General features: G+C 39.6%; 2 protein-coding genes across 6 annotated transcripts; both read left to right on the top strand.

Annotated features, from left to right (window-relative positions):
• The first annotated feature begins 9 nt into the window (after nucleotides 1-9).
• LOC119692884 lies at nucleotides 10-27,251 on the top strand. Of its 2 annotated transcripts, none has more exons than XM_048632263.1 (8): nucleotides 10-191; nucleotides 454-586; nucleotides 811-975; nucleotides 1,118-1,318; nucleotides 2,908-2,959; nucleotides 3,168-3,283; nucleotides 3,569-3,688; nucleotides 26,783-27,251. In XM_048632263.1, the coding sequence occupies exons 1-8, from the start codon at nucleotides 139-141 to the stop codon at nucleotides 27,101-27,103; spliced, it is 1,161 nt and encodes a 386-aa protein (XP_048488220.1). In that variant the 5' UTR covers nucleotides 10-138; the 3' UTR covers nucleotides 27,104-27,251. The 2 variants fall into 2 exon arrangements, with proteins under 2 accessions (XP_048488220.1, XP_048488219.1); XM_048632262.1 differs by lacking the exon at nucleotides 26,783-27,251 and adding an exon at nucleotides 3,878-4,491.
• On the top strand, nucleotides 5,437-26,123 carry LOC125488488. Of its 4 annotated transcripts, XM_048632264.1 has the most exons (9): nucleotides 5,437-5,576; nucleotides 5,734-5,926; nucleotides 6,189-6,377; nucleotides 10,313-10,513; nucleotides 11,468-11,519; nucleotides 15,688-15,694; nucleotides 18,009-18,016; nucleotides 19,117-19,226; nucleotides 25,895-26,123. In XM_048632264.1, exons 1-9 carry the CDS (start codon nucleotides 5,566-5,568, stop codon nucleotides 26,120-26,122), a joined length of 999 nt encoding a protein of 332 aa, XP_048488221.1. In that variant the 5' UTR covers nucleotides 5,437-5,565; the 3' UTR covers nucleotide 26,123. The 4 variants fall into 4 exon arrangements, with proteins under 4 accessions (XP_048488221.1, XP_048488224.1, XP_048488223.1 ...); XM_048632267.1 differs by lacking the exon at nucleotides 6,189-6,377; XM_048632266.1 differs by lacking the exons at nucleotides 15,688-15,694; nucleotides 18,009-18,016 and having other exon boundaries at nucleotides 11,468-11,516; nucleotides 19,108-19,226.
• Nucleotides 27,252-27,957: the final 706 nt, after the last annotated feature.

Genomic DNA, 27,957 nt, shown 5'->3' with positions numbered 1-27,957 from the left:
ACTTGGTCACAGAACAGATTACCTAGGGTAGTGTTTTACTTACTCTATGCTTTAGTTTAATGTTTGTTGTGGTTTGTTGCACCCCAACTTGTTTACAACTTTACAAGTAGATATCATTGTTTATAAATTAAAACAATAATGTCCCGCACATCACACTCACAATTCGCACAAATTGTAGATTTTATGGAAAGGTACTTACCTATCTGTCTACTAAAAACAATGTTTACGAAAACTCTAGGTTAAAATTAAAATTTAAGAGTAAATTATCCTTCTCACCATTTATTATGCTTCCATCCAAAGGTTGTCTGGTAGAGATTGCTTTAAACTTAAAAACCGCCTTTTTGTACTATTTTATTTAAAAGTTGTCCTATTCTAAAGTTTTCTTTAATGGTGCAAAATAAAGAGTAAGTATTCTATTCTATGTATTATAATACTTATACATACTTTTTACAGGAATGGGGACTTAAGCACGCCTGGCAATACCGCGCTCGGCCGGTTCACCGCTGCTACCAAGTGGGAAGAGCTCACAGACATCCTCAACTCAGACGGCAGCGGCATGCCCAAGAAAGTGGACAAGTGGAAAAAGGTAAGTATTTATATATTTTTATTAAACGTTTATTTCCAGATAAGTACAACATCCATTTAGATAGATAACCTAGATAGAATATTCTTTATTTGTACTTAGACACACATGAAATTAATTTACATGTCGTAAATACAGATCAACAAGTTGGTTGGAGTTGAAATCTAACAATATAATTTTACAATTTAATACACACTGTCAAATGATTGTTTACTTTGCATGTTAAGGTGTGGAGTGACTATAAAAACAACACAAAGAAGAAGGCTAAACGGATCCAGCGCGCTACCTGTTGTCCAGAAGGCGGTCCAAAGCATGTTGCACCACTGACGGACCTGGAGAAGCGAGTGTTGGTCCTGACCCACAATGAGCTTCTACAAGTTAATATTGAGGAAGTTGGTTGAGAACTTTATTCTATAATTAATTGTTGACATAATGCTTTGTAATTATGTGAATATGTAAGGGTTCTTTTGCACCAGAGATGTGCTGATCTTACTGGCTGGGCTACATTCCTACATTACAAAATTGTTATTTCAGACACCCAACCTATCACTAGTGATGCAATGCTGCATAACACTGATCCAGTCTCACGGTTCTGTAGTGGAGCGAGTTATAGATGACCCAGCCTTCCAGAAGATATTGACACTCACTTCGCTCACAGCAGAGGAGCGGGGGCGAGTCACCTCCGAGGGAGTCAGGGGTATGATGGAAGGGGAGGAAGAGGACTGTGAAGAGACGGTAAGGGATAAATATATTTTTTTAACCGCTCAAGCAAGGAGGTGTGAGCAGAATGTAAAACATTGCAAAAAATAAAAAAAATATAGTCAATACTAATATACAGTGAAACTATTAATTCATGAAATTAATGTTTGAGGAACTAAAATTTTCATGAGCCTGGCACCATTAGAAAAGAAACATAAAAGTCATAACAATTGTTTATGGCAATTGTTGGTTGGCTGTTATTTGAATTTTCTTATTAATTATAAGGATAATCAAGATAAAAGCAACCATTTACGCATGATTGCAATTAGGAAAATGAAGAAAAATATTCGTAGTCAAGCTAGGGAAGGTATTTATCGAGTTTTTATACAATGTATAGCGGAACATCAAGCTGGACACATTTTATCGAATTTGAAGGATGTTTACGCTCGTAAAGCGTCTATGACGGGTATGTAACATTGTACAAATTGTAATAACTCATTTTTTATTAGTACCAACGCTTCATTTATTGATAAACCTAGGTTTAGAGCCCAAGTCGAACATTGTTACATACCACTGATTGTAGGTTTCATCTGGTTTCAGTTGAGTCAAACCTTAACATTTTGATACTTGAAGATATATTTTTTGTTTACTTACCAAATTCACATTGTGTGAATTTGGGGGGCATTGTGTAACTCAAAAAGATTTTTTTATTTTATTTTATAGTTGTATCGGCCAAACCAGCATGCCAAAGAGGGCAAAAAATGGAATATTTCTAAGGGTCAATTCAGACGTACCACAACCACACCACAGCCACAACCACACCACAACCACGCGCTGTGGTCGGGCGTATATTTTGTATTGACAATGAATAATCCAATTCACACGTGCCACATTTTGCCGTTGTTATCGACCACCTGTGTAATACGACCACATCGCAACCACATCGCAACCACAACGCAACCACATCGCAACGGCAACGCCGCCACGCGGCGGCGGCACCGCGTCAACCTGTTCTCCGTATAAAACTGCACACGACGACGTGGTTACCACATCGCAATGACAGCGACAACGCAACCACATCGATATTTTGTCGCTGCCACAACGCAACTGCAAAAAGCCGCTGTCACACAATTCACACGTAACCACAGCTTGACCACATTATGTCGCTGCGACGTGGTGTGGTTGTGGTACGTGTGAATTGACGCTAACTCCTGGAAGAAACAGAACTGGCCGTCCAAAAAGAAAAATTGATGTCTTTACTATGTGTGCCCTTCATCCAGTTTTTTTATACAATTGTAATAACGTTATCTAAATAAATATTTATTGGCTTCACTATTAGCCTTCATATTAATTCATATTAACACCTTCTAGCTTGTATATATATATAAGAGCTTTTTTGTGGGTGGTAATTTGATTTTAAAATACATAAATAGGAAGGAAGTTCACAGGCAAAATTTCAAGTATCAAAGTCAGTTATGTTTCGCTATATAGGGTTGCTACATGAAAGATAGCAGTGCCCTCATTTAATTTCAGGACTTTATAGTTTCACTGTACTTACTACAATTTCACCATCAGATCAGATTACTTAAACGCGTGATGTGAAAAATATATTTTTCATGTTTCAGGATACAAGCGAAGTGCAGGAACATGCAAATGAGACTGAAACTCAAGATCCTAGTGAGTCAAAATAATATTTCGGTCCCATCATCACCATAACCTTTATTTATTAGTCTTCTTCTTTGCTATCAACAACTAACAAAGTCGCTAGATAGTACAATATTTTTATCCCATAGACGGGAGTGTGAAATGTGTAATAATGATTTTTCACACAAAAACATAATTACACTTTTCACACTCAAGAAAATCTCCATCTATTTACTTCCAGCTGCAATAAAGGACGAGATCGGCGTCATTCACTGGCAGTGTTCGTGCGACGAGATCTCGGGCCGCCACGACGACGCGTGCGCCGCCGCCGCCGTCGACTATCTCCAACACTATCGGGTATGACTACTTCTTATATTGCCTTAGATTAATTAATACGAACAAAAATCACATACTTAGGTACAAAAGCAAAAGAAATAATCCTACTTCTTACTAATATTATAAAGGAGAAATTTAAGTATGTTTGTTGCTTCTTCAGGTCAAAACGGCTGAACCGATTTTACCGAAATTTGGTATGGAGTTAGCTGAGACCCTTTTTATCGCGGAATTCCCACAGGAAAACTTTTTAAGGCGAAGTGAAGTTCGCGAGAACAGCTATTAAATAAATAAATGCATTATTAACAGATATCATTGGACGAGGCGACGTGTGCAATATGCGACGAAACATTCACTTGGAAGTCTGTGGCCACACTCAGGGAACATCTGCAGAGAAAACACCCTGATGTTACTGTCATAGGAGACCATGTGAGTTCCATAAATGTTCATTTGTAACTGTATGTCATTCTACAAATTCATGTTTACGCTCATTACATTGAAGAAAAACTTATCCTAGTACTGATATAAATTAATAGAGGAAAGATTTCATTGTAACTATGCTCAATCTGTATAAAACTGCTCTACTCTTTCGTTCTAACTTACCAATTTTGCCAACAGGATGATGCCGAAATACCGAATGCTCCGCCGTCACCGCCAAGCATTAAACTAATAAAGGTCGACCCATTGGACCAAATCCCGCCAGCCAATAAGAAACGCAAACTGAACCCCGCCGCAGACAACGAACCAATCATAATACAGCACGACGTTTCCTCATTGGACAGATTCAAGAGTATAGACCATAAGCCATATGAAGAATTCAAGAGTCTCGACCAGTTCGGCCTCTACGTAGCCTCGTTGCTGAAACTGCTGCCCAGGAAGAGGTGCATCAAGTATCAGAACCAGATAGTGGACAGGCTGTTGAAGGACCTGGCGGCCGCCGCCTAGTCCAGGCTCTCTGGTTGTTGGCACAAGATTCACTCTGTTACCTCAAACAAGTTTAAACCTTGTTTAATGGGAATTTGACACAGTAAAACACAGATCATGATTTTTATCAACATCTGTATGCATGGTTTGGTAATTTTATTGATTACTGAAGAATTGATTTCAGTGCAAGATGATCATCATCAAGAAGGCTATCAAGAGTGCCAATGTTTATGTGATAAAGGAACAATATCATAGCATTAGTTATTGAACAGTATGCAAATGCCAAATAAAATTTATGGTATTAAAAATGCCACCTATTTGTTATTTACCATTTATTTACCCATCTTATACAAAATTAAGCTCATCTGGCTTCACCCTATCTTTTCCAGACAACCACACAGGAAATAGGGAAATAGAAAGATTAGCTGAAATTCAGGGTTCGATTCCCGGGATTCCCGCCAGACCACAGAGTAGGTTACTTCAACTTTATTTTGTAGCAATGGTCGGTTTTGCCAACCATTTGTGCCAGTGTCGAGTTATGGCTTATAATAAATAATAAATCAATTTATTTTCAGATTATCAAATCCATACAATGTGTTAGTAACAATGTGCTTAGCCTATGTTAGTAAACAATATAGTCACAAACAAAATTAATTAAAATAATAACCAAAATGAAATAAGATAATAGGCACATAAGGCTTAGCATGTAGAGAAAGGAATAATAGAAAGTAAAGTTAAGATTCATGTAGTATTATAGTTTACCCGCCAGACAGGCAGACGTACGGACAGCGTCATGGTCCCATGTTTAATTGGTTATGTAATCTTAATTAAAAAGGAGGCATCTTTCGTTATACAACATGTATTGTATACCTACTGTATTAATTTATATTTGTCATAGTGGTAAACAAAGGCGAGATTCCAAACAAATCACACTATTTCTGTAACCAAAATTAGTTGTAGGCACTTCTTCAATATATAAAGGCGCTGACACATTATCGGCTGTCAGCCGCGACTGATAGTGTGCACGGTCTTTTGGGACAGTTCGTGCCAGATCGCTGTCGGATGTCTGAAAGATGAACGACAAAGACGTCCGTGAGCGATCTGAAGAACTGTCCCAAAAACCGTGCACACTATCAGTCAAGCTGACAGCCGCGTCCGTAAGCCGCGTCCGCTAATGTGTCGGCGCCTTAAGAACTCACTACTTTTTATTCATAATATAATGCACTCTGTGATATTCATCATTCATTACACCCCAACCCTATAAATGCCAAAAAAAAATCGAACCGCCAGTACCGCCGCCAGTGAAAAGTTTGTTATCAAAATAACAGCGAGTTTAAATTACATTACATTTTGCAGTGTTTTACGCCTGATATCCAAGAAAAATGAATATGAGGTAAGTTTACCACTCAACATATTTGTGCATAATACAAACAGGTATTTTTGTCCTAAAAACAACGAATTACACTTGCAATTTTTTAAGCTTTTCCTGTAAATGTATGTGTTGTTTCTGTGTGTGTTTGAAATTAACAAATTTTCTTTCTTTCTTTCAGTGAACGCTCGTTGCATCCTTCTCCGGCTCAACTAAATGCTTTGATAGACTTCCTCGAGAGACAGCCGCACTTGGCCAAGGGTATCGCGAAGACCCAACATGCCAGAGAGAAAAATAGACGCCAGTGGGATGATTTAAGCTTAACTTTAAACAGTATGGGTGGCACTTATAAATCTCCGAAGCAGTGGACCAAAGTTAGTACATAATGTCTGTTATACTTGTCAGAATCACTTAACATTCCTGACGATGCCAAGCTTATGAAAAACGCTTTTCAAAATAAGTAAAACAGAAGTTTATCTGTGCTTCATAATCTACCTATAAATGTATGTGTTTAAATTTGCTATCATACACAATGATTTTCAAAATAACATAGGTGTGGTGTGACTAAGAGAATACTGTCTGATGTATAATTTGCTTGGATATATTTTAACAGCAGTACCATATTTTATTTTATAGTATTGGTCTGACAAAAAAAGTGCAGTAAAAAAAAAAGCTGCTGTACGTGCCGCTGCTAGAAGAAATACTGGTGGTGGACCGGAGGTTGATGTCATTGAGCTGTCAGAGGCCGAGGAAAGGATAGTTGTGTTGTGCGGCGGTGAAACATTTGGCACTGGAAATGCTCATTCAGGCATCCATCTTTTTCCGGTAAGAATTTTGATAAATATAATGTCGAATTTTGGTAAATATAATGGAAAAACATAAAAAATACATAAAAATTGAATTTGAGGCTGAGGAGATGGCTAAAGAAGTGTTGTTGTGCTCCTTGGGAGAGGCCTTTGTCCAGCAGTAGACAATTATTGGCTGATGATGATGATGAATTATGTAAATCTGTAAGGGTTCCTTTGCACCAGATGATTGGCTATGCCTATCTCCCTTTGTTAGTCTCCATTGGCATAAAACAATTCTGGACAAAAATACAATGTTTTTATGTACTTAGTTATATATTTTGATAGTAAAGTAAGCACCCAGAATTTGAGGCCACTTGAAAAGTCGAAATTCCTCCACACATCTCCCATATAGTGTGACAAACTTATCTGTTCCGGTGAGAGCGAACTAAATTGATCCATATCTCATTACTTACTAATGCATTATATATTGATATAGATTACATCATACATACATCCATCCTGACGTCCCTCAGCAGGGACAAAGGGCCTTGAGTAGATTTCTCCATCTGGCTCGATCTTGGGCAGCGGCTGCGAGATCCTCCCACTTCATTCCCACAACTTTTGCCTCATTCTCCACAGAACGTCGCCAGGTTGTTTTTGGGCGGCCCCGTTTACGTTTTCCGGTTGGCTGCCAGCTGAGCACTTGCTTCGACGGGAATTCTTCGGGTCTTCTGAGGGTATGACCCAGCCACCTCCATTTTCTTGTGAGGATTTCCTGTTCGATGGGTTTCTGCTTCGTCAACCTCCACAGTTCCGCGTTCGAAATGGTTCGTGGCCAGTAAATCCGCAAAATTCGCCTTAGGCATTTGTTGATAAATACCTGTAGCTTGCTGGATAAGTCTTTCCGAACGAACCATGTTTCGCAACCGTATAGCAAGATTGACTTTACGTTAGACTCGAAAATCCTCACTTTTGTACGCCGGGTCATGACGTTAGAGCTCCACACCGGCTTTAACTGGGCAAAAGCACCTCTAGCTTTGTTTAGACGGGTTTCGATGTCCATCTCTGTTCCTCCTATTGGGTTCACTACGCCCCCGAGATAGGTGAATTTCTCAACCCGTTCGACATCTTCGCCATTAATTTGGAGCGGCTGGTTATCAAGGGAGTTAAGACGCATCTCCTTGGTTTTGCCTGTATTGATGCGAAGGCCCTCTTTCGCAGCTTCCGTGGCTAGGTCGTTTGTCTTGGACTGAAGGTCAGAACGTTTTGTAGAGACTAAGCACAGGTCATCGGCAAAGTCGATGTCTTCTAAGTCTTTGTCGTGAGACCATGGTAAACCCCTTCGGCATTTGCAGGTCACTCTACACATAACGTCGTCCAGGACCATAAGGAACAGAAGTGGAGACAGTAGACATCCTTGTTTCACACCTGCAGTCACTGGGATGGGATCAGTGAGACGGCCTTTGTGCATCACTCTACAGGAGGACCCTTCATACAGACACTTGATGAGTCCGATGATCTTCTCCGGTATTCCTCTCTTTTTGAGTGTGCGCCATATGCTGGACCACTTCACTCGGTCGAATGCCTTCTCGAAGTCGATAAACAATGTAAAGACTTCACATTGCATTTCGTTGCATTGTTCGAGGATCATTCGGATTAGATTTAGTTGGTCTGTGCACGATCTACCAGGTCTGAAACCACCCTGCTCTTCTCTCAAGTGTGCGTCCACTGCACTCGCCATCCTATTCAGCAAGATTTTGCACAAGATCTTCGAGCAGACCGGTAACAAATTTATGCCCCGCCAATTCGAACAGTTCGACAGATCACCTTTCTTTGGTAGTTTTACTATAACACCTTCTTTCCAGCTGTCTGGTACTTGTTCTTGCTCCCATATCGATGACAGTAGCGGTAGCAACACGTCTGCAGAAACTTCTACGTTAGCTTTCAGAGCATCGATAGGGATAGCATCGTTGCCAGGTGCTTTTCGGCTCTTCAGTGATTTTATTGCTGTAGCTATTTCTGTCCGTGTTGGAGGCTGGATATTTATGTCGAGATGGTTTTGATAACTAACATCTGTATCCTCATCTTCATGACTTGACAGTGGAGCTTCAAAAACTTCACTGAAGTGTTGCTGCCATCTTAGAAGCTGGTCTTCTAGTGTTACTAAGAGTTTACCGTCTTGGCTTTTTATGGGTCGTTCTGGCCGGGGTTTGTTGCACAACTCTTTCCCTGCTCTGTACACTTCTCTGGTGTTTCCAGTCATGGCGGCTCTTTCTGCTCTACGAGCGATAGACTCAGCCCAGCGACGTTTATCTTTTTTTAGGCTACGTTTAATGTCACTTTCGCACAAGAAGTATTCATAGGCTAGCGATTCTTTAGCAGTGTGATCCTGCTCGGAGTTCAGCATTCCTTTAATGGATTTGCGTTTTTGGATTTTATCCCACGTTTCGTTTGTTATCCATTTCTTTCGTGAATACTCCTTGTGTCCCAACACTTCCTTGCAGCACTTTTGAAGCACATCTTCAAGCTTACACCAATGCTCTTCGATTGGAGCTTCATCTATTCCAAGAGAAAAATATCTGTTATGAAGATTGACACTGAATCTCTCTTTTACTTCGGGATCCTGTAGTTTGTCGACATCAAAGCGTTTGCTAGCTGGTGCTGACCTCTGTTGAGCATTTGCTATTTTCAGTTTGATCTTTGCGACGACTAAGTGATGATCACTATGCACGTCTGCACCTCTTTTATTTCTGACGTCTAACAGAGAGTGCCTCCACTTTCTACAAATCATAAAGTGGTCAATTTGGTTTTCTGTTCGCCGATCTGGCGAAACCCAAGTCACCTTATGACAGTTCTTATGCGGGAACACTGATCCACCTATTACAAGATCGTTTTCACAGGAGAACTCCACAAGCATGTCTCCATTCTCCGTTCGGTCTCCTAGAGCATGTTTGCCTACCCACGACTCTATGCCTCTGTTATCATTGCCTATCTGAGCGTTGAAGTCACCCATGCACATCACAATATCCTGCCTCTTAATAGCTTTCAAAGTGGAATTAAGCTGGTTGTAAAAAGTTTCCTTTTCTGCCCTATCAGCCTTGTTTGTCGGTGCGTAGCATTGGACGACCGTAATTTTCCTAACTCTTGATAAAAAGCGGGCTGTCATGATGCGCTCAGATACCGGATTCCAATCTATTAAGCTTTTTTGGGCGTTTCTACTAAGCAATAGGGCTACTCCTGCTTCATGTTTATCCTGTTTGCCAGAGTATAGGAGAGTCATGTCACCTACTCTTTCCTCTCCAAAGTCCTTCCATCTTGCCTCTGAAATGCCCATGATGTCAAGCTGGTAGTCTGCCATATACTTTGCTACTTGATGCACTCTACTTTCTTCGCGCATTGTTCGTACATTCCACATGCCAATCAAAGTCCGTTTTTTCGCGCCAAAAGTCTGTTGTTTGGGATCGGTCCGGTTTTTTCTTCTCAAGGTTTCAGTAATTTATTAAATTTCAGCTATACGAGTAATTAGCCCATAGTAGCCTAGTCTGTTAGTAGGGCTGCTACTTTCAAGCGTACAGACAAGCTTTGCAGGAATTTCAGGGGCTTTTTGCACCCCAAGGCCTCTACTGCATGGCCTCGTCCAGCAGTAGCTAGGTGAATGGTTATCCCGCCATTTGCTCGGTCGCCAGTGCCCCGTCCGTTGTCTAGCAGGGAGCACCACGGCTGTGAGCACCACGGCTGTGCAGCGCGAGCCACAGAGCCGCCGCCAGCAATTCGTACGAACCACCAGCGCGTGCAGGTGGGGATGACATTTGGGTCGGGTAGATGTTGATCCCGTTCCCCCCTTACTCCCCTTACTACCACTACTTGCAAACTTAAAATCTTATAGAATGAAGAAATATTAGACATTTACGTGAGCTCTCACCGGAACAGATAAGTTTGTGGCACTGTAAATGCATATATTTTTTATTTCAGACACCCAACCTATCACTAGTAATGCAATGCTGCATGACGCTGATCCAGTCTCACGGTTCCGTAGTGGAGCGAGTTATAGACGACCCGGCCTTCCAGAAGATACTGACACTCACTCCGCTCACAGCGGAGGAGCGGGGGCGAGTCACCTCCGAGGGAGTGAGGGGTATGATGGAGGAGGAGGAAGAGGATTGCGGAGAGTTGGTAAGCGTTAAAAATATTAATATAAATCAACGTAGAGAGAGTAGAATGTAAGGGATTGTAAAAAAAATATATATGTCGCAGGCATCTGGTTTAATCTCCTGTTTGATTGAACCACTAGCCCGTTCATTGGATGACGCTGCTTAGTTGCATGACTAGGCCGAACGTTGATTGCACAAGCGTCACAAAACGTCCATCTAGTTAGCTGACTTCAAATCAGTCAGGTGGTGAACAAAACAAATATGGTCTCTAACACCTAACAGCTGACACAAAAAACACCTATATTGTTGGTTTTTTGCAAATAAATTAGCTTTAAAGTGCGTTATTTGTGTTAAAATAGTGTGACAACATGGATTTACATATTATTACGCCTCGGGCGGATAGTTACATAGAAAAAATTGTGGCGTAACTGGATAATTATAAACAACAATATGAAGGTTCGTTTATTGTTATTGTTTAGTTAATTTGTGAGATAAAAACTTTGTAAGATAGTCTTTTTGTTGACTCTTGTCTGGTCATGTTCACCCTAACCAGACATTACAAAGTTGCTATACTATATCCCATTCAACGACTCCGCTGAATGACGTTCAGTCAAGACGTCAAACGTTACAATCAACGACTTGACGAGTTGTCCTTTAGTCATACAACTGAATAGCGCCATCCAATGAACGGGCTAGTGGTTCAATCAAACAGGAGATTAAACCAGATGCCTGCGACATATACATATACACAGTACACGCATAGTTACTTAAGTACTACAATTTCACTATCAGAAGGGCTAGTACGGGGCGCATTTAAGACGTGACAAGAGTTTTTCATCACGCTCACTCACATCGCGCAGCCTCAAGAGCGAGCGCGACAGAGAACTTTTGCCATGTCTTAATAGCGCCCCGTGCTACATGGCCAGATCAAATGACTTAAACGCAGGGTGTAAAAAATATATTTTTCATGTTTCAGGATACAAGCGAAGTGCAGGAACAGGCAAATGAGACTGAAATAGAAGTACCAAGTGAGTCGAAAATAATAATTCCATCACCATGACCTTAATTTGTTATTCTTCTTTGCTGTCGACAACTAACAAAGTCGCTAGTTAGTACAATCTTTATATATGGGATGAACGGGCGGGAGTGTCAAATGTGTAATAATGATTTTTCACACACAAAAACATTCTTACACACTTCACACTCAACCAATTAAGATAAGATAAGATAAGATAAGATATTCTTTATTTGCACACAAAAATATGGACAACAATACAAAACTTAATCTAACACATATGTACAAATGGCGGTCTTATCGCTAAAAGCGATTTCTTCCAGACAACCTTTGGGTGGAAGGATATTTAGATGTAAAGGGTAAAGTGTAGCAGGAATAAAGAATATACCATAAATATTTATTATACCAAAACATACTACCTACAATATATTTACATACATAATTTATATACCTAGCATCATAATATATAATATATTAAAATATATATTAATATATAATAAACTACATACCATGTTACTTATATATAATAATAAGCATATTAAAGAGGATATAGTGATCTTCAATCAAGAGCCGAGGAAATGGTCTTTTAACATCCTTTTGAATGAGGCCAATGACGGTGCTTTCCGTATACTAAGTGGGAGATCGTTCCATAGGGTGATTGCTTGTATAGTGAAAGAGTCACTAAAGAATTTTGTGGTATGAGGTGGAATATTCAGCCGTAGGTTCTCTGAAGAACGTAATCCCCGACTGTGGGATTCATGTCGAAAGTGAAATCGCTCTTTGAGATAATCGGGGTACGCTGGGTTAAACAGTATTGAGTAAAGAAGTGAAAGAATGTGAGTATTCCGGCGAAGGCGAATGGGGAGCCACTTGAGCTTAGCGCGATACTCTGAAACATGGTCATACTTGCGTAAACCAAATATAAACCGTATACAGACATTCTGGAGGCGCTCAAGTTTGTTAAGTTGCTCTTCGGTAAGATCGGGATAACATGAGTCGGCATAATCTAGAATAGGAAGAAGTAGGGATTGAGAAAGCACAATTTTGGTGGCTGTGGGCAAGAAATTTCGCAGTCTGCGGAGTGATCCTGCAGAAGCGAACACCTTCCGACTGACCTCATCAAGCTGCGTCTTCCAGGTCATAGCATTGTCCATGTAGACCCCTAAGTTTTTCACCTGTTTACTCCAAGGTATGTGGACACCATCAAAAACTATTAGAGGGAGGGCATTGTAGTCAACAAATGAGCTGAATCTGGGGCTGCCTAATATAATGACTTGTGTTTTGGTTGGATTGACTTTCAAACCGTGATTTTGACTCCACGCCAGTATATAATGCCCCGTCACTAAGGAGAAGAAATGGCGAAAGAAACTCCTTGAGCTTCATGTATTATAATTATAATGTGTGATGTTATGTATACTTGTAAGCCTTTACTTTTATACTGTACTTAACCTCTTTTTTATTGTAACTATCCTAATCCTAACTAATATTATAAATAACACCGTTTTCCCCCCAAAGGGAAGAAAACGAATATTTGGGTTCCAGCGTAGCTCGACCCACTTGTGAGATTACACCTTGGATTTTGACATGTGACAACACCATTTCCTACCTCTATTCCCCCCTCCCGCGCGCCCCGCGCCACTCCCCCTGGCGCGCGCGCGGACGCCATATTGCGCCGGGCGTATTCGCTTGTCAGTACTTACTCACAATAGCCGGCAAGGCTTTTAAAATGAGTGGGTCGAGCTACGCTGGAACCCAAATATTCGTTTTCTTCCCTTTGGGGGGAAAACGGTGTTATTTGGGTGTCCGAGCTACGCTCGACCCACTTGTGGGACGTGTTTATGGTCTGCCGGCGCTATAGGGCGAGACGTACTGTGATGTATTGAGAAGCACGGTAGTTTTTTAAACAAATAAATAAAAAATAAAAATTTAATTTCAATTTAGTTTTATTAACAGATATTGTTAAACCAAAATGAAAATAAGATAACAAACATATTTGCTACTAGGTGTGTAGCCATAAGAACATAAAATATTAATTCAGTCTTCTTAGATGATTTATTTATATAATTAGACTAATCACATCAAAACGTATAAAAATAATCTAACTATACGGCCATTAGTAAATAAGTGAATAGGTAACTTATCAATTAAGTCTTCTGATATAATAATTTTATATAATTAATTTAATCAAATTAATCTTATAATGGGGTAAACAGCTCTGTTAAACTATTATTTGACTTATCAGATCTTCTATCACATTTTTTGATTTCTTTGAAATAGTGTTTAAGAAAAGTATCTTTACTTTGCCAGTTGGCCTTGATTAATATTTGGTCAATGTTCACATTCCCATTAATCCACATATCTGAGTTCACCGCAGCTCTGAAGCTACCTGGAGAACTTCTAATACCAGCTTGTCTAAACAGAGTTTTGATCCAGCCAGCAATCACTGTTTTTGATGCTGCCTTAACTTTGCCCCTCGTTGTTATAAAAAGACTATTCAAGTCGTTACGAGCTTTTCTACGACTTTCTGATAAAGAAACAAGTCTTTTAATCCAGATAACAGGGTTGAGTTTCTCCTGTCCACTATTCTTTAACTGCCAGCCTGCCTGCCGGTAAGTTCTAGAATCTGTCTTAGATCCAAATTTTGGCCACAAAATCACGTACTCATCGGTACTTTCGTAATTATCAGTACTTATATCGAGTAATGTGAGGTCATGTATTCTTCTCCCTGTACATAATAGAAGCAGAGCGGCTACGTGACGAGATACTTGAAATATACTAGCAACATTAATATGATAGTGTTGAAGATATTCAATCAGATCACCAACGTTCCAGACTGAAGGCTTTCGAGTCGGTGGTTTGCTTAAGGTAATAGCTTTTAAGGTTTGTTTTATTAAAGGGTGATCGGCTAATGAAGTAGATTTAAGAGGGTTGGCGAACACTAAAACCACTGACTTGTGAACAGCTATGGTCGATGGGGACAATTTTACATTTTTATGCAGGTAAATGATAAATTTAGCAACATCTTCAGGGGTTGGGTCATTTACAAGACACTTTCCTTTCGCCCATGAACACCATCTAACCCAGGCGGATTTATAGGTTTTAAGTGTAGAATAACGCCATGCTGACTCTAGCAATAATATATCTTCTTTATCCCAAGATTCTAATAAATTGGTCCAGCCTGAACCTTCCAGACCTGCAAATGAATTTTTTCTACCATTGGTGGAGGTAGGCCAGTTTTCAGATCCACTAGATGTCTGCGCAGATTCCAAATTCTGAATGGTGGGCACATTGCTCTCTGCTTCAACTCCGCTTTCCAGAAGGTTTTCTCCCACTTTGGTATTACTAGCAGATAGACTCCGGAGCTCTTCTGTAGATGTCGGAGAATGCGTGGTATAAGCGAAGGTGGGGGGAAAATCCAACCCAAATTGTAATTCCAGGGTCGGCTGAAAGCGTTTACATACGCACTGGCTGGGTCGCATGCATCCTCGCTTACATAGCATTCCACAACCGCTGACCGGTAACTTGCAAAAAGGTCTATTGATGGCGTCCCCCATTTTTTGAATATGGCCTGAGTCACGTGTTCTGACAGCGTCCATTCTGGTGTTTGGCAAAATCGAGAAAGACTGTCGGCTGTTAGGTTGTACCTTCCTGGAAGGTACCGAGCTATGATATGGATCTGGAATCGTTGAGCTATCTCGAAAATGTCTTGTGTTAAGCGCAGAAGAGGTTGAGATTTGGTCCCTCCTTCTTTGGTGATATACGCTGCGACAGATTTGTTGTCTGTTTGAACTAAGATTGTTTTTTGTTTGAAGCTGTAAGCAACCTGTCGCATAACTTCTTTCAATGTCCATAGTTCTTTCTGGTTGCTGTGCCATGACTGTTGTATAGGAGTCCAAATACCGTTCATTTTCTTGCTGTTGACTATGGCTCCCCAACCTTGGTCTGAAGCATCGGTTGTTATGAAGACAGTGGGGTCTTTGTGATGAATTGACGAATTCTGAGACAGGTTGTTCATCCACCAATTCAGTTCCTGTGTGACACCGAGCGGTAATGTGAACATTTTGTTTCTGTGGTCTTCTGGAAGGTGATTTGCTTCTATTTGTGTTATACGACAGTGTAGTCTTCCGAGAGGGACAACAAAAGTGGCGAAGTTTAGATGGCCCAAAATTGTCTTTGCTGAGTTCCAGCTCCATTTGTTTTTCTCTAGTATGGATGTTATCAGTTTCCTTGTTTTGTGAATTTTTGGCTCGGGAAGGCTTTTGGTGTTTTTCTCTGTATCCCACAGGATCCCTAGATATTCTATAGTTTTGGTTGGAGTTATTACAGATTTTTTGACATTGATACTCCATCCTAGATTCGAAAGGATTGTCATGACATACCATGTGTGCTGTCTTAGGGTCTCTGGATTTGTGTGCATCAGTAGAAAATCGTCTAAATACACAACAATGCGGATGCCTTCCTGCCTGAAATAGTTCCCAAGCCAATTAGATACATTAGCAAAAGTGCATGGGGCTGTGGCTAACCCAAAAGGTAAACAAGTCATTTCGTACACAGTTTTATTGTATGCGAATGCTAGGAATCGTCTGTGTGTCTTAGAAATGGGGATGTGAAAATAGGCCTGCGATAAATCAATTTTGGTCATAAAATCTGATTCATTCAGACAACATGGAATTTTATGATGATTAAGAAGTTTAAATTTGGGTGGCTTTAAGTATGTATTTAAAGTTCGCAAATCAAAAATTGGTCGGTTAGAGCCATCTGGTTTTGGACGTATAAACATTAGGGACAAAAGGCCTGTTTCATTTTTACTTTCCGTAATAGCACCACATTCAAGCATTTTTTGGATTTCATCATCCATTTCGGGTGAAGATTTAGTTTCATAACGTGAGCAAGTATTTTTATCAAAACGATACAGTGGAGGACGGCTAACAAACGGTATGCGATGCCCTGATAACGTGGATAGGATATTCTTTGGTGCACCTAATGTTTCCCAAATGTGAAGTTTGCTACTCACTTGCCCAGCTCGAAATTTACTTTTTGTTCCTGGTATAATTTTGTTTTGCAGGTGCGCGTTTGTTTGTGTATCGCGACCTGTCTTGTTTTCGGTTGGAAGAATTCCTGTAGTAATTATTTTGTCTGTCCCTCGTTTCGGGTGCTGCCGCTGGCTTCTTGGTGGTTTTGAAAGCGGTGGCTGAGCGGTTAAATTGACCCGTGGACACGGCGGTAGCTTGTTTTCGAAACTTGCCGGGAAAAAGCTTCACTATTCCTCCTTGTTCTTTTACAAAATCTGATAAGTTTGGTTCGCTGAATAGGTGGGTATCCGAAGGGGGGATACCGTGAAGCAATTCATTTAGAGTTTTGTTTGTTGGTTTATAAATGCTTCTTCTTTGTTGTATTGTTTCAGCTCGTTTGCCACATGTGTATTGCAATAGGGCATCAGAAGTTTTACGGTATGGTGTATCCGCCTTTATTAAGTTGCTGCTGATGTATGACTTAACTTCCGAGGGTGCTTTCAGGTAAGCTTCTTGGAATAACTGTCTTTCTTGCAGTAAACCATGAGTTATTGCACCTAGGCAGGAGTCCATTTTCTCGAGCAGCGTCACCATATGCCAATTTGGTGTTACTGTAGCCAGGTTGCTGTTAACTTTCAGAGATGTGAAAGCGGGTGAGGCTTGGAATAACTTCTGTACCTCGGCATAGCGAATGTTTTGCCATCCGTCAGAATTGAATCTTTGACAGTGTATTCCTTGCTTGGCAAGAACATCATTAGCTTTTGTGATTTTAGCTTCTGATTCCTTGGTTCCAGGAGTGAAGTCTTCAAATTCTTCGTCACTTTGCGGTTCATCCGCAACGGCTGGCGTAACCCACTCCTGTTCGTCCTGAGCGTCCTGTTCGGACAAACTTTCACTATCCATGCCCTGTGAGCTATTATTCGACGGGTCTTGCTTACTGTTCATTAACATGATATTTTGGTTTGTGCATTGGATCATGTCACATAATTTTTCGAACATTTTATTTTGTTGTGCAATGTAATCACTCATTTTTGGTTCCTTGGCATTAACAGGCGGGTCTGGGCTATGAGATCGTTTTAAAGTGCTGTTTGAAGAAGAGGCTCTATCTTCAGTTTCATCATTTTCAGCAGATGAAGGGTTCAAATTTTTTGTAGCTTCCTGTCTTGAAATCAGATGCTTCTTTAATTCATACACGGTGTTGTCGAATCTGCTGTAGGCCTCGGCGGGGTGTATTTTTGCAGTAATACTCAAAGGAGCGTAGATGAGTGCACGGCCCAAAGGCCAAGATATGAGGATTCTTTTAATGCTCCGATAGCGCCGCTCACTCAGGGTTGGATTTGTGCTATAAGCTAGTGCCAATGCAACAGTTGGTATTGCAAATCTTAGTCTGCATTCTAGGTCTGAAGAAATTTTTTCTCCAAAAAGGTCTTCATATGTTGTGACATTTACTATCCAATTCCGCCAGTCGCTGGGATAATACTCGTCCATGATGCGAATAATATTGCCGAAGAAAACTGCTTCCTTATCTGGTGGCTGCCAGTCGGCCAGGGCTCCCATAGTTGTTGTACACGCCATCTGGAAAGAGCGTGAGGCGTTCTTTATGTTCCGGTTAGCACGCGGAAAGCAAAGATTCACTGTGTGCAAGATGCACTTATATGCCGGTTAGTGTGCGGCTTTCAAATAAAATAAAAAATGTGGGTGTCGTCTGTGCAGACGACATTAGGTATATGCAACGTGTGTGCAGACGACCTTAGGTATGCGTCGTTTGTGTAGGCGACATTAGGTATGTGTGCTATATGCTACTTGGTTCGAAGGCGTCGACGCAGGCGACGTCGTCTGTTCGCCCAGCCGACAATGTCGTCTGCGCGGCAAGAACGCAGCTTTTGAGTGATTAACTTTTGATCATAGCCAACATAGTGATACAGTGTGAGTTTGCCGTCCGAAGAGCGGGCAATCACGGTGTTCACCTTAGAAAAGCAGTGAGTTTGTCGTAAAAAGCGAGCAATCACTATGTAAGAAAACACATGTTTCAACAAACTTTAAGTACTTACCGTTATTAACACAGAGGTCCAGTTTTTGATGATGACTGATGTTTCACTTTTTATAGAAACAGAAGTAATATCGAAAAATTATTTCTACTTTACTGTTTTTGCGTGAAGTCACGTCAATAATCCAAGACGTACTGACAAGCGAATACGCCCGGCGCAATATGGCGTCCGCGCGCGCGCCAGGGGGAGTGGCGCGGGGCGCGCGGGAGGGGGGAATAGAGGTAGGAAATGGTGTTGTCACATGTCAAAATCCAAGGTGTAATCTCACAAGTGGGTCGAGCGTAGCTCGGACACCCAAATGAGAAAATAACTGTGTCTGTCTGTCTGTTACTCTTTCACGCCAAAACTACTGAACGGATTCGAATGAAATTTGGTACACATATGGTATAGACCCTGGGAAAGAACATAGGCTACTTTTTATCCCGGAATTCCCACGGGAAAACTTTTTAAGGCGAAGCAAAGCTCGCGGGCATAGCTAGTTTATTATATGACGTGTAAATTGTTAAATTTATCAATAAATGATTGAAATATTTACTTCCAGCGATGTCTGTAAAAGACGAGACAGGCGTCATTCACTGGCAGTGTTCGTGCGACGAGATCTCGGGCCGCCACGACGACGCGTGCGCCGCCGCCGCCGTCGACTATCTCCAACACTATCGGGTATGCTTCTTTTACTTACTTTTTGTGCTATAGTGTATAATAATTGTAAACTCTAATTAATAGCTTCTTAAGGGTCGGCAAGGGGGAATCGAGGGTTGGCATTGTCATAGAATTATGTAGTAAACGATGCTCTACAACCTTGAAAAAAATCACACAGGTAGTCGAAGAGTCTAGCTAGGTGCTGAATGATTCGAATTTAAGTAAATGCTTATGGATAACTGTAAATAAAATTCAGAATATCACGAAAAACCAGAAAATCACACTCCCGTATTGTAACAACTTTGTCGTAATTATTAAGAATTTTCATATGATTTTTATCATATTATAAAGTTAAAGGCTTGGACTAGGCGCTAAATACCTTGTTTTTTAATAAACACACACTTATTTTGTGTAAATTAATCCCAAACTTGAGCAATTTTTTTCCCTCAAATCTTCATACAAATATCTATGGCGGCTTTCTGTGTTATAAAATCATAAACACAAGTGACGTTTGACTCAGTCGGCCGCTGGCCTCCAAAGAAGGGTCACGTCGGTTTAGGCAGCACTGACAGCTCGCGATCTTATCGTGTACAGATACAAAATCACTGCACATTGGTTGTCATTGCACTTTTTCAACTTTTATGACACCAACATAATTTGATTTGAAATTGAGGAAGCATAATTCTTCCAGTATATTCAATACATTAAATTAAATTAGATAGTGTGCAATATTCTCGTGACATTACAGTCTCGTAAAGGTCTGATGAGGAGCAGGAATATAGCGAATGGATCTAAGTGATGACAATACGCACGAACATTAGGTTAGGGATCAAAAATACAGTCTCTTGGTGCTGGTTGAGGTATGGTCTCGTGAGGATCTGATGAGGGCAGTAACACGGTGGTGGCTCAATTTTATTTCAAAGATGTTAATAGCTAAAAGCATCGAGTTTGGGCTATTAAGTATGTTTTTCAGAGAGAGAGAAAGAGATTTTATTTTTCCTCTGGATGTGTTAGGTTTACTGGGTTTACTAAGTTCATTCTGTTAATGGCATCAAGTTGTTATGTGTTCATAAGTAATAATTATTTATTAACAAAATGCTGTTGGTTCTCCACGAAAATGTAAAAAATAAAATAAAATAAATAAAAATAAATTCGTAACGTAAAATTGTCAGTGACGGAATTTCTTCTATAGACAGTAGCCACAAAAAAAACAAACGATATTTGGCGTGATTTGAAGATAAAGATACATTTATTCGACACATAGACAGCAACAACAAAAAAATACAGATTTAAAGAAAAGAAACACATACTTATACAAAACAACAAAGAAAAAAAAGGATAAGTACACATCAAAATAACTGGAAAAAATATAAGCCCCAATTTACTTGTGTGGGACAGGGAGTACCATAATATTTTTTTTGGGGTACTCCCCATCTATGCGAAATATCAGCTTGATATCTTTACCCGTTTCTGAGAAAAAGGGCGGTGACAGACAGTCAGTCAGACAGACGGACAACAAAGAGATCCTATAACGGTTGCTTTTTTTCTTTTGACGAAACCCTAAAATTAAGTAAAAATATTATGCTGCTACCAAAAAATGTACTTACAGGCATTGAAAAAGCGGTATATAGTACTAAACAAATTATAAACAAACAAAAAACCCGACTGCACACTAAAAAGATGAAAACAAGTCCCAATGTTAATGGAAAGTATCGTAGGCGGGGACCAGCAGAGGGTTCACATTTAGCTGAATGTTACTTAGAAAACGGCCTTGAGTGGCGGTCAAGTTTTTTTATTTGTAACTTTTTAGTTGTTTTTATTTTATGAAATTTTACGTCAGTAGTTCATGATCATTTTTTATTTCAATAATTTTGGTGTTGTTATTTAAATACCTTCAATATGCATATTTTTGTAATTTGAAAATCAAGCCTTTTCATTTGATACCTTACACGGCAAAGTTGAATTATTATTTTTTCGATCATCACGTTATGTCCTCTAGAGGGCGCTATGTACATTTTAATGGAACGTCACATAACCTATAACCATCGCGCCATCAATACGCTTCTAACAATACCTCATACATCAAAATCTATCAAGCCGTTTAGGCTACAGGAGGGAACAAAGAAACAGACAAACATACATACATACAATCAAAAAACATTACCCTCCTCCTTCGGCAGTCGGGTAAAAAGGAGTAAGACAGGGGGTCATTCTGAACTTTTGCTCTACGAGTTTTGGAAATTAACAAAAAAAAAAACCTTTTTCATAGAAACTTTGTTGGACATGTGACTTTTTACCATGGAAAACGAATATTTTTTTTCACGAATATGCAAATCTTGTAGAACAAAAGTTGTTCAGAATGACCTAGTATGGCTTAGTATAGCCCTTTTGCCACAATATGTATTTACTTTGCTTTGTCGTCGGTGTTCAGTTGGCTGGAGGATGCCCGAAACTTATTATCTACACTTTAATACTTGTAGTTACCTTTCTACAAGTAAATACCACATTTGTTTGAGAAAGCTAATCGGGTTCCGAGTATAGAGTAAAGTGGCATCCCTATTAATTTCTACTCTTTCCTGGTGCCTACCAGTGTAAGTAAGAATTATACTTAGCCTAAAATCACCCAAAATGTACTTGAACATAATTGTCAATAAAGTTGGCGAGTAAAAGTTTATCGACCCACTGTGCAAACTTACATGTGTGCGTGTCACTGCGTGTGCTGTGTGAAGAGCATTGAAAACCCAAAATTGGCGCGGCACGTCACCCTGTAGAACCATATCACAAATATCACAATGAAACCTCGTATTTTAGAATATAGTCGTTTATTGGTTGTTTTCAAGGACCTTACTACAAATTCATACAAATAATAAGACATCAACTATATACTTTAACACATCAGCTAAAACGAAACCATACCGCGATCTACACGACTACCTACAACGCCATCTATGATCAGATTTAGCTCCAGGGTGTCCACTATCTGGAAAGTCAGGGAAAGTCAGGGAAAAGTCAGGGAAGCTCTAGGTGGTCAGGGAAAGTCAGTGAAATTGATGGGCCACCTGGAAAGTCAGGGAAAAATGACCTTTTTCTAGCAAAATTGTTAGTACTTTCCTTTAGTAGTAATATTCCTTTTTTACGTGAAATACATAAGTCATAAAATAAAATCTCGTTTAGTTTTGGAATATTTTTGACTGATCCTTACTATTATACTATTGTTAGGAATTAATCCAGTAGCGTGACGTAGAGGTACCGCCTGATGCATAAATAGCCGCCGCCGCCTTGAGACGGCCCTTTTGCTCGTCAGCGCTCGTGAGGACAACATCTAAGGCTGTATCTCTGCGTCTCACTATTCGTATCGAGGAAAGGTCACGTGAGCTATTTTGTTTACTTGATGTGAATCCTTGTAATTAATAATTGTGTGTGCATTATTGTTGTATTAGGTTAAGGTTAATTTGTTGCGGAGGCATCGGCGATTTACTTTGTGTAACGGCTTGAACGTTTGACGTGACATTATGTCTAGGCGGCGTAAATGAAGGAATGTCCTCATTACGACGATGAGAACGAGACTTGCTACGAGATTGATACCTATGAGGCGAGCGACTTCGCAACCGGTGCGAGTACGATCGATCACGACTTCTGGAAACACTCATTGAATCGATACGCGACCGACGATGTTTCGCTTTGTTGCGGGTAGGTCGAGCAAAATCACGGGAACGTCTTTGCGCTCGGCTCCGGGAGATATAGCGAAAACGACGTCTCGACCTGCCATGCGCATGAACATGTGAACGAGACCGCGTGCGAGAAGCGCGACTGCATGAAATACTAGACGAACAAGATCGCCTGCGGGCCGTGTGCCCAGGCGAAGTACTACGTGAACACGACCGTGCGCGTGCCGTACGCTTACGTGAAACACTACGCGAACGCGCGCGTGTACGGACACGCGAGCCACTTTGAGAACGATGCCTTGTCCGGCCACGTGATTTACGACGCGGCATTTGCACAAAACTTTCTTTAAAAACACTTCCAATTTCACAAAAATCTAGAAATAGGCAGGCAAACTTGTTCCTTTCTTATGTGGGCTTCTATGGAGAGAGATCCTTTATCCCACTTCTGATGTAGGAGACACCAGAAGTGAAGATATAAAAAAAAAGATTACAAACACAAAACCTAACCTTTATTCTTATCAAAATAATTTACAAATCACTTAGGAACAAATTAACCTTAACCTAATACAACAATAATGCACACACAATTATTAATTACAAGGATTCACATCAAGTAAACAAAATAGCTCACGTGACCTTTCCTCGATACGAATAGTGAGACGCAGAGATACAGCCTTAGATGTTGTCCTCACGAGCGCTGACGAGCAAAAGGGCCGTCTCAAGGCGGCGGCGGCTATTTATGCATCAGGCGGTACCTCTACGTCACGCTACTGGATTAATTCCTAACACTATAATAATTACTTATACAATATTTTTTTTAAATCTATGTGATTTAATAAAATATGACAGTTGTAAAAAATAGTAGGAATTCTAAAAGATTAGCTAGATCCCAGACTCAGCTCGTATATATACAGGCTGATGCAAAAGAGGGTGACTCATCTCACCATTCAAAACAAATTTAGTTTAAAGACTTTTAGAAGTTTGTGATAAAAACGTCATTTTATTGGTGCAAACGCGCTGCAGCCGCGTTCATTAACTGACTTGGAAAAAAGGAGGAGGCTCTCAATTTGCTAATTATTTTATACGTCAGCGAGATCGCATACGCTGCCTCCGCGCGGCGTCTATTAATCAATAATCTATTTTTTTACTAATTTAGCAGCGCAAAAAATTATTCTATTTCGTACTACATGTTTAATCAAAGTTTTTAAAACACAAGTAAGTAACAACTTAGTCAGGCAGGAGAGAGCCATACAAAAAAATGGTTCTGTTTCAATTTCTATTTAGGTTTCAATTTCTACTTTTATGGTAGGTAATCAGTAAAATTTTGGTCAGACTATTAAACTAGGCAACTTGGACTAAGGAAGCTGCAAGGCGAATGCGTATGATCATTTTTTTTCGGAAATTTTCAGTACTCTACTCACACAACAAAATTTGTTTAGAATGACCTCCTAAGGCTCAAGAGGGAACCTCGAGAAATAGTTATTTAGGAAAACGTTTGCTATCGTTTGTGCCCCGGGGCTCGGGTGCTATAGAGATAAATGTAGCTCGTGACAAACATAGGTACTTTCCTTGATAAAATTTCAGGGGAAATCGTTATTCACCAAGTAAATATCAACAATTGACAACATTTCAAAATTTTATACAGTTAAAATTCGAAAACCATTTAGAGATATGGCTCTAATATTCACAAAAAAAATGTTTCCGATTTTTCTATTGATTTATTTCAGAGAAAAACATAAAAATCTAAATTATCATTCGTGACATCACGATGTGGCATAATAATTAAATGCGCTTTTACTTCTAAAACATGAACAAAAAAAAACATGTCATGTCACTTTGACAATGACAATGACAAACATCACTCAAATGTCTGTCACTTTTATGTGTCCTTGTCAATGACGGAAGTTCGTGATTGGTCCTTGCCACAAAATAAAGTTGAAGTTGAAGTGGATTGGTCATTGTTCATGTCAAGTTAATGTCATCCAACTTTTTTTTTAGGTTAGGCAGGCAACGAAAATATTTTTATCCGAAGCTTCGACGTGACGTCACTCATACTATAAATATTTTGAACTTTGAAATTAAAAAAATATATTAAAACATAGAAATATGAAGAAATAAAAAATACGGGTCATCTAAATTTGTGATATCTCGTCGAAAATAAAATAAAATCAGTGAGCATTTTATTTGAAATGTTGTCAATTCTTTTTGATTTTGATGTCAATCGTTTCAGCATAATATATTCTAGAAGGTAGGTTTCGCCTTTAAAAAATACATCGTTTTTGTTTAACAACGGCATGATTCGGCGCAGTTTTGATCACAAAAATTGCGTTGCTTGAGGTGCCTATAAGTTTGAATCTATAGCAAATTTAGAGAAAAAAAAACTATAAACCTAGTAATTTAATGTGTCGTTAATATCCAAAAAAATCATGGAGATTGGATAATATTTAGAATTAGAACAACGTTAGTGTGTGTTAAGTGCTTTACTTTCCTATTAATATACCATTTTTGCCGACCCTGTATACATATTTTACGCAGTCAACTTATAATAAGTGTCAAACAAATGTAAAACTTTGAAATCAAGATTTTGTCTTAAAATTACTTAAATTTGGTTTATATGTTGATATTTGGTCAGGGAAATTTTCTGAAACGGTCAGGGAAAGTCAGGGAAAAGTCAGGGAATTTTTTGGAGCATTCTGAGTGGACACCCTGTACTATAAACTTAACAATAATAATATGTAGGGATCTCACACACGGCCATCCGAGCCCAATCTAGGCAGAGCTATGGATATATCAACCCAGATATCTGTCTAAACAAATATTAATTGTGTTAAATTGTCTCTTCCATCCAAAGGTTGTCTGGTAGAGATTGCTTTAAGCAATAAGGCCGCCTTTTTTGTACTATTTTATATATAAGTTGTGAATTGTAATGTTGTCTTTAATGGTGCAAAATAAAGAGTAGTCTATTCTATTCTATCTGCCTTTTATGATTTCTAGTGAAACAATTTATAAATGCATCATCTACAGATGATATCAGCGTACAGGGCGACGTGTACAATATGCGACAAGACGCTGACTTGGACATCTGTGGCCACACTCAGGAGACATCTGCAGAGACAACATCCAGAAGTTACTGTCGTAGGAGATCACGTGAGTTCCTTAAATGTTGCCTCATTTGTAACTACGTCATTGTACAAAATCATTTTTACGCTTATTACATTGAAGAAAACTTATCCTAGTACTAATATAAATTAATAGAGGAAAGATTTGATTTTTATACTCCAGCCTGAAACAAAAAAGACGGAAACATAAAATTTTTAACATCCCCTGCACTAAGACTAAATTTGCTAGTATTCAACATCAATCACGAGCTGCCCAACTGTATAACACATTTCACAAACAGTTAGATATTGTCGACAAAACATACAGGGAATGTAAAATCTCTGTAAGTGAGTGGATAGATAAACTCAACTATACAGAGATAGAGGATCTTTTATCATAAAACACATAAATTCTAATATTCAGTTCACCTAACACGCACACATCACACACACGCACAAGCACACACACACATACACACACACAAACACACACACACACACACACACACACACACACACACACACACACACACATACTCACACATGTTCGAAAATGAAATTGATTATTAATTCTCTAATCGCTTTAATTATAATTATATTATTATAATTTTTTTTTTTTGCATGCTTCCAAAAATTGTTAAAGTTTAATGTTTATAGGAAGAGCGGAGTCTCCTGGCACAGACGTTTATTAATGTCTAAAAGGAGGCTTCAACTTCTAGTTGTTAAGAAAATTTGTAGAAGCAATAAACAATTTTTGATTTTTGATTTTGATACTCTTTACCCTTTCGGCCTAACTTACAAATTTTGCCAACAGGATGATGCTGAAATACCGAATGCTCCGCCATCACCGCCCAACATTGTACTAACAAAGGTCGACCCATTGGGCGAAATCCCGCCAGCCAATAAGAAACGCAAATTCGATCCCGCCGCAGACAATGAACCAATCATAACACAGCATGACGTTTCCTCATTGGACAGATTCAAGGGCATAGACCATCCTCAAGAGTTGAAAAGTCTCGACCAATTCGGCCTCTACGTGGCCTCGTTGCTGAAACTGCTGCCCAGGAAGAGGTGCATCAAGTATCAGAACCAGATAGTGGACAGGCTGTTGAAGGACCTGGCGGCCGCCGCCTAGTCCAGGCTCTCTTGTTGTTGATACAAGATTCACTCTGTTACCAGTGAGGTAGTATGGGGTTTTCGTTATCTGACATAACATACCTGTACCTCCTGCGGGTTGGCTGGCAGAAAATGCTTTTAGCATTAAGTCCACCATTTGTTCATTTATTTGTTATATTTGTACAATAAAGAGTTAAATAAATAAATAACATAACTTTGTAAATTTATGACATTGACAGATCTAGCGGAAGTAAGAGAATCTCTTATTTTTCTACTTATGTCATCCTGAAGACTTCATTGTATGGCGCGGAGCTAGTACAACTATTTACCGCTAGGTGGCGTCTCACCCGCGCCACACAAATTCACATTTACTCATCGCTTCTAAAATAATCCCCACTGAAGACAACTACAACAATCCCCATACAGAAGGAGCATATCTAACGCTTAAATAAAACTAAGCAAGATTATCTAAATTTCCGGATTTGATTCCCGTCCGAGGCAGACATTGGAGCAGCGTCATAGAGTCCCATGTTTCATTGGGAAAATTATTGAAAATGAGGCATCTTTTAAATTACATATACATAATAGACGCATTTTTCCTGAAATAAAAATGACATATTATGTATCTAGCCTATCTGAAACCTAGTTAAACATTGTGAGATATGGCGTTTCGACTTTCTCCGTGTTCGGCATCATAAGGGTCACAGTGACAGTTAAATAAAGTCCATTTTTCTCTCCACCTTTAGTTTGCAAGGTGCGGGTGCCTATATAAAAAGAGTGAGTCGCCCGCGCGCCTCAGTTGTAATATCACCATGCAGAAATGACTAGGTTTCAGATAGGCTAGATACATAATATGTCATTTTTATTTCAGGA

The sequence above is a fragment of the Plutella xylostella genome, chromosome 31, assembly GCF_932276165.1.
Source record: "Plutella xylostella chromosome 31, ilPluXylo3.1, whole genome shotgun sequence".
Lineage (NCBI taxonomy): Eukaryota > Metazoa > Arthropoda > Insecta > Lepidoptera > Plutellidae > Plutella > Plutella xylostella.
Note: the sequence above shows the minus strand (reverse complement) of the source record. Positions and strands in the feature narration are given on the sequence as shown.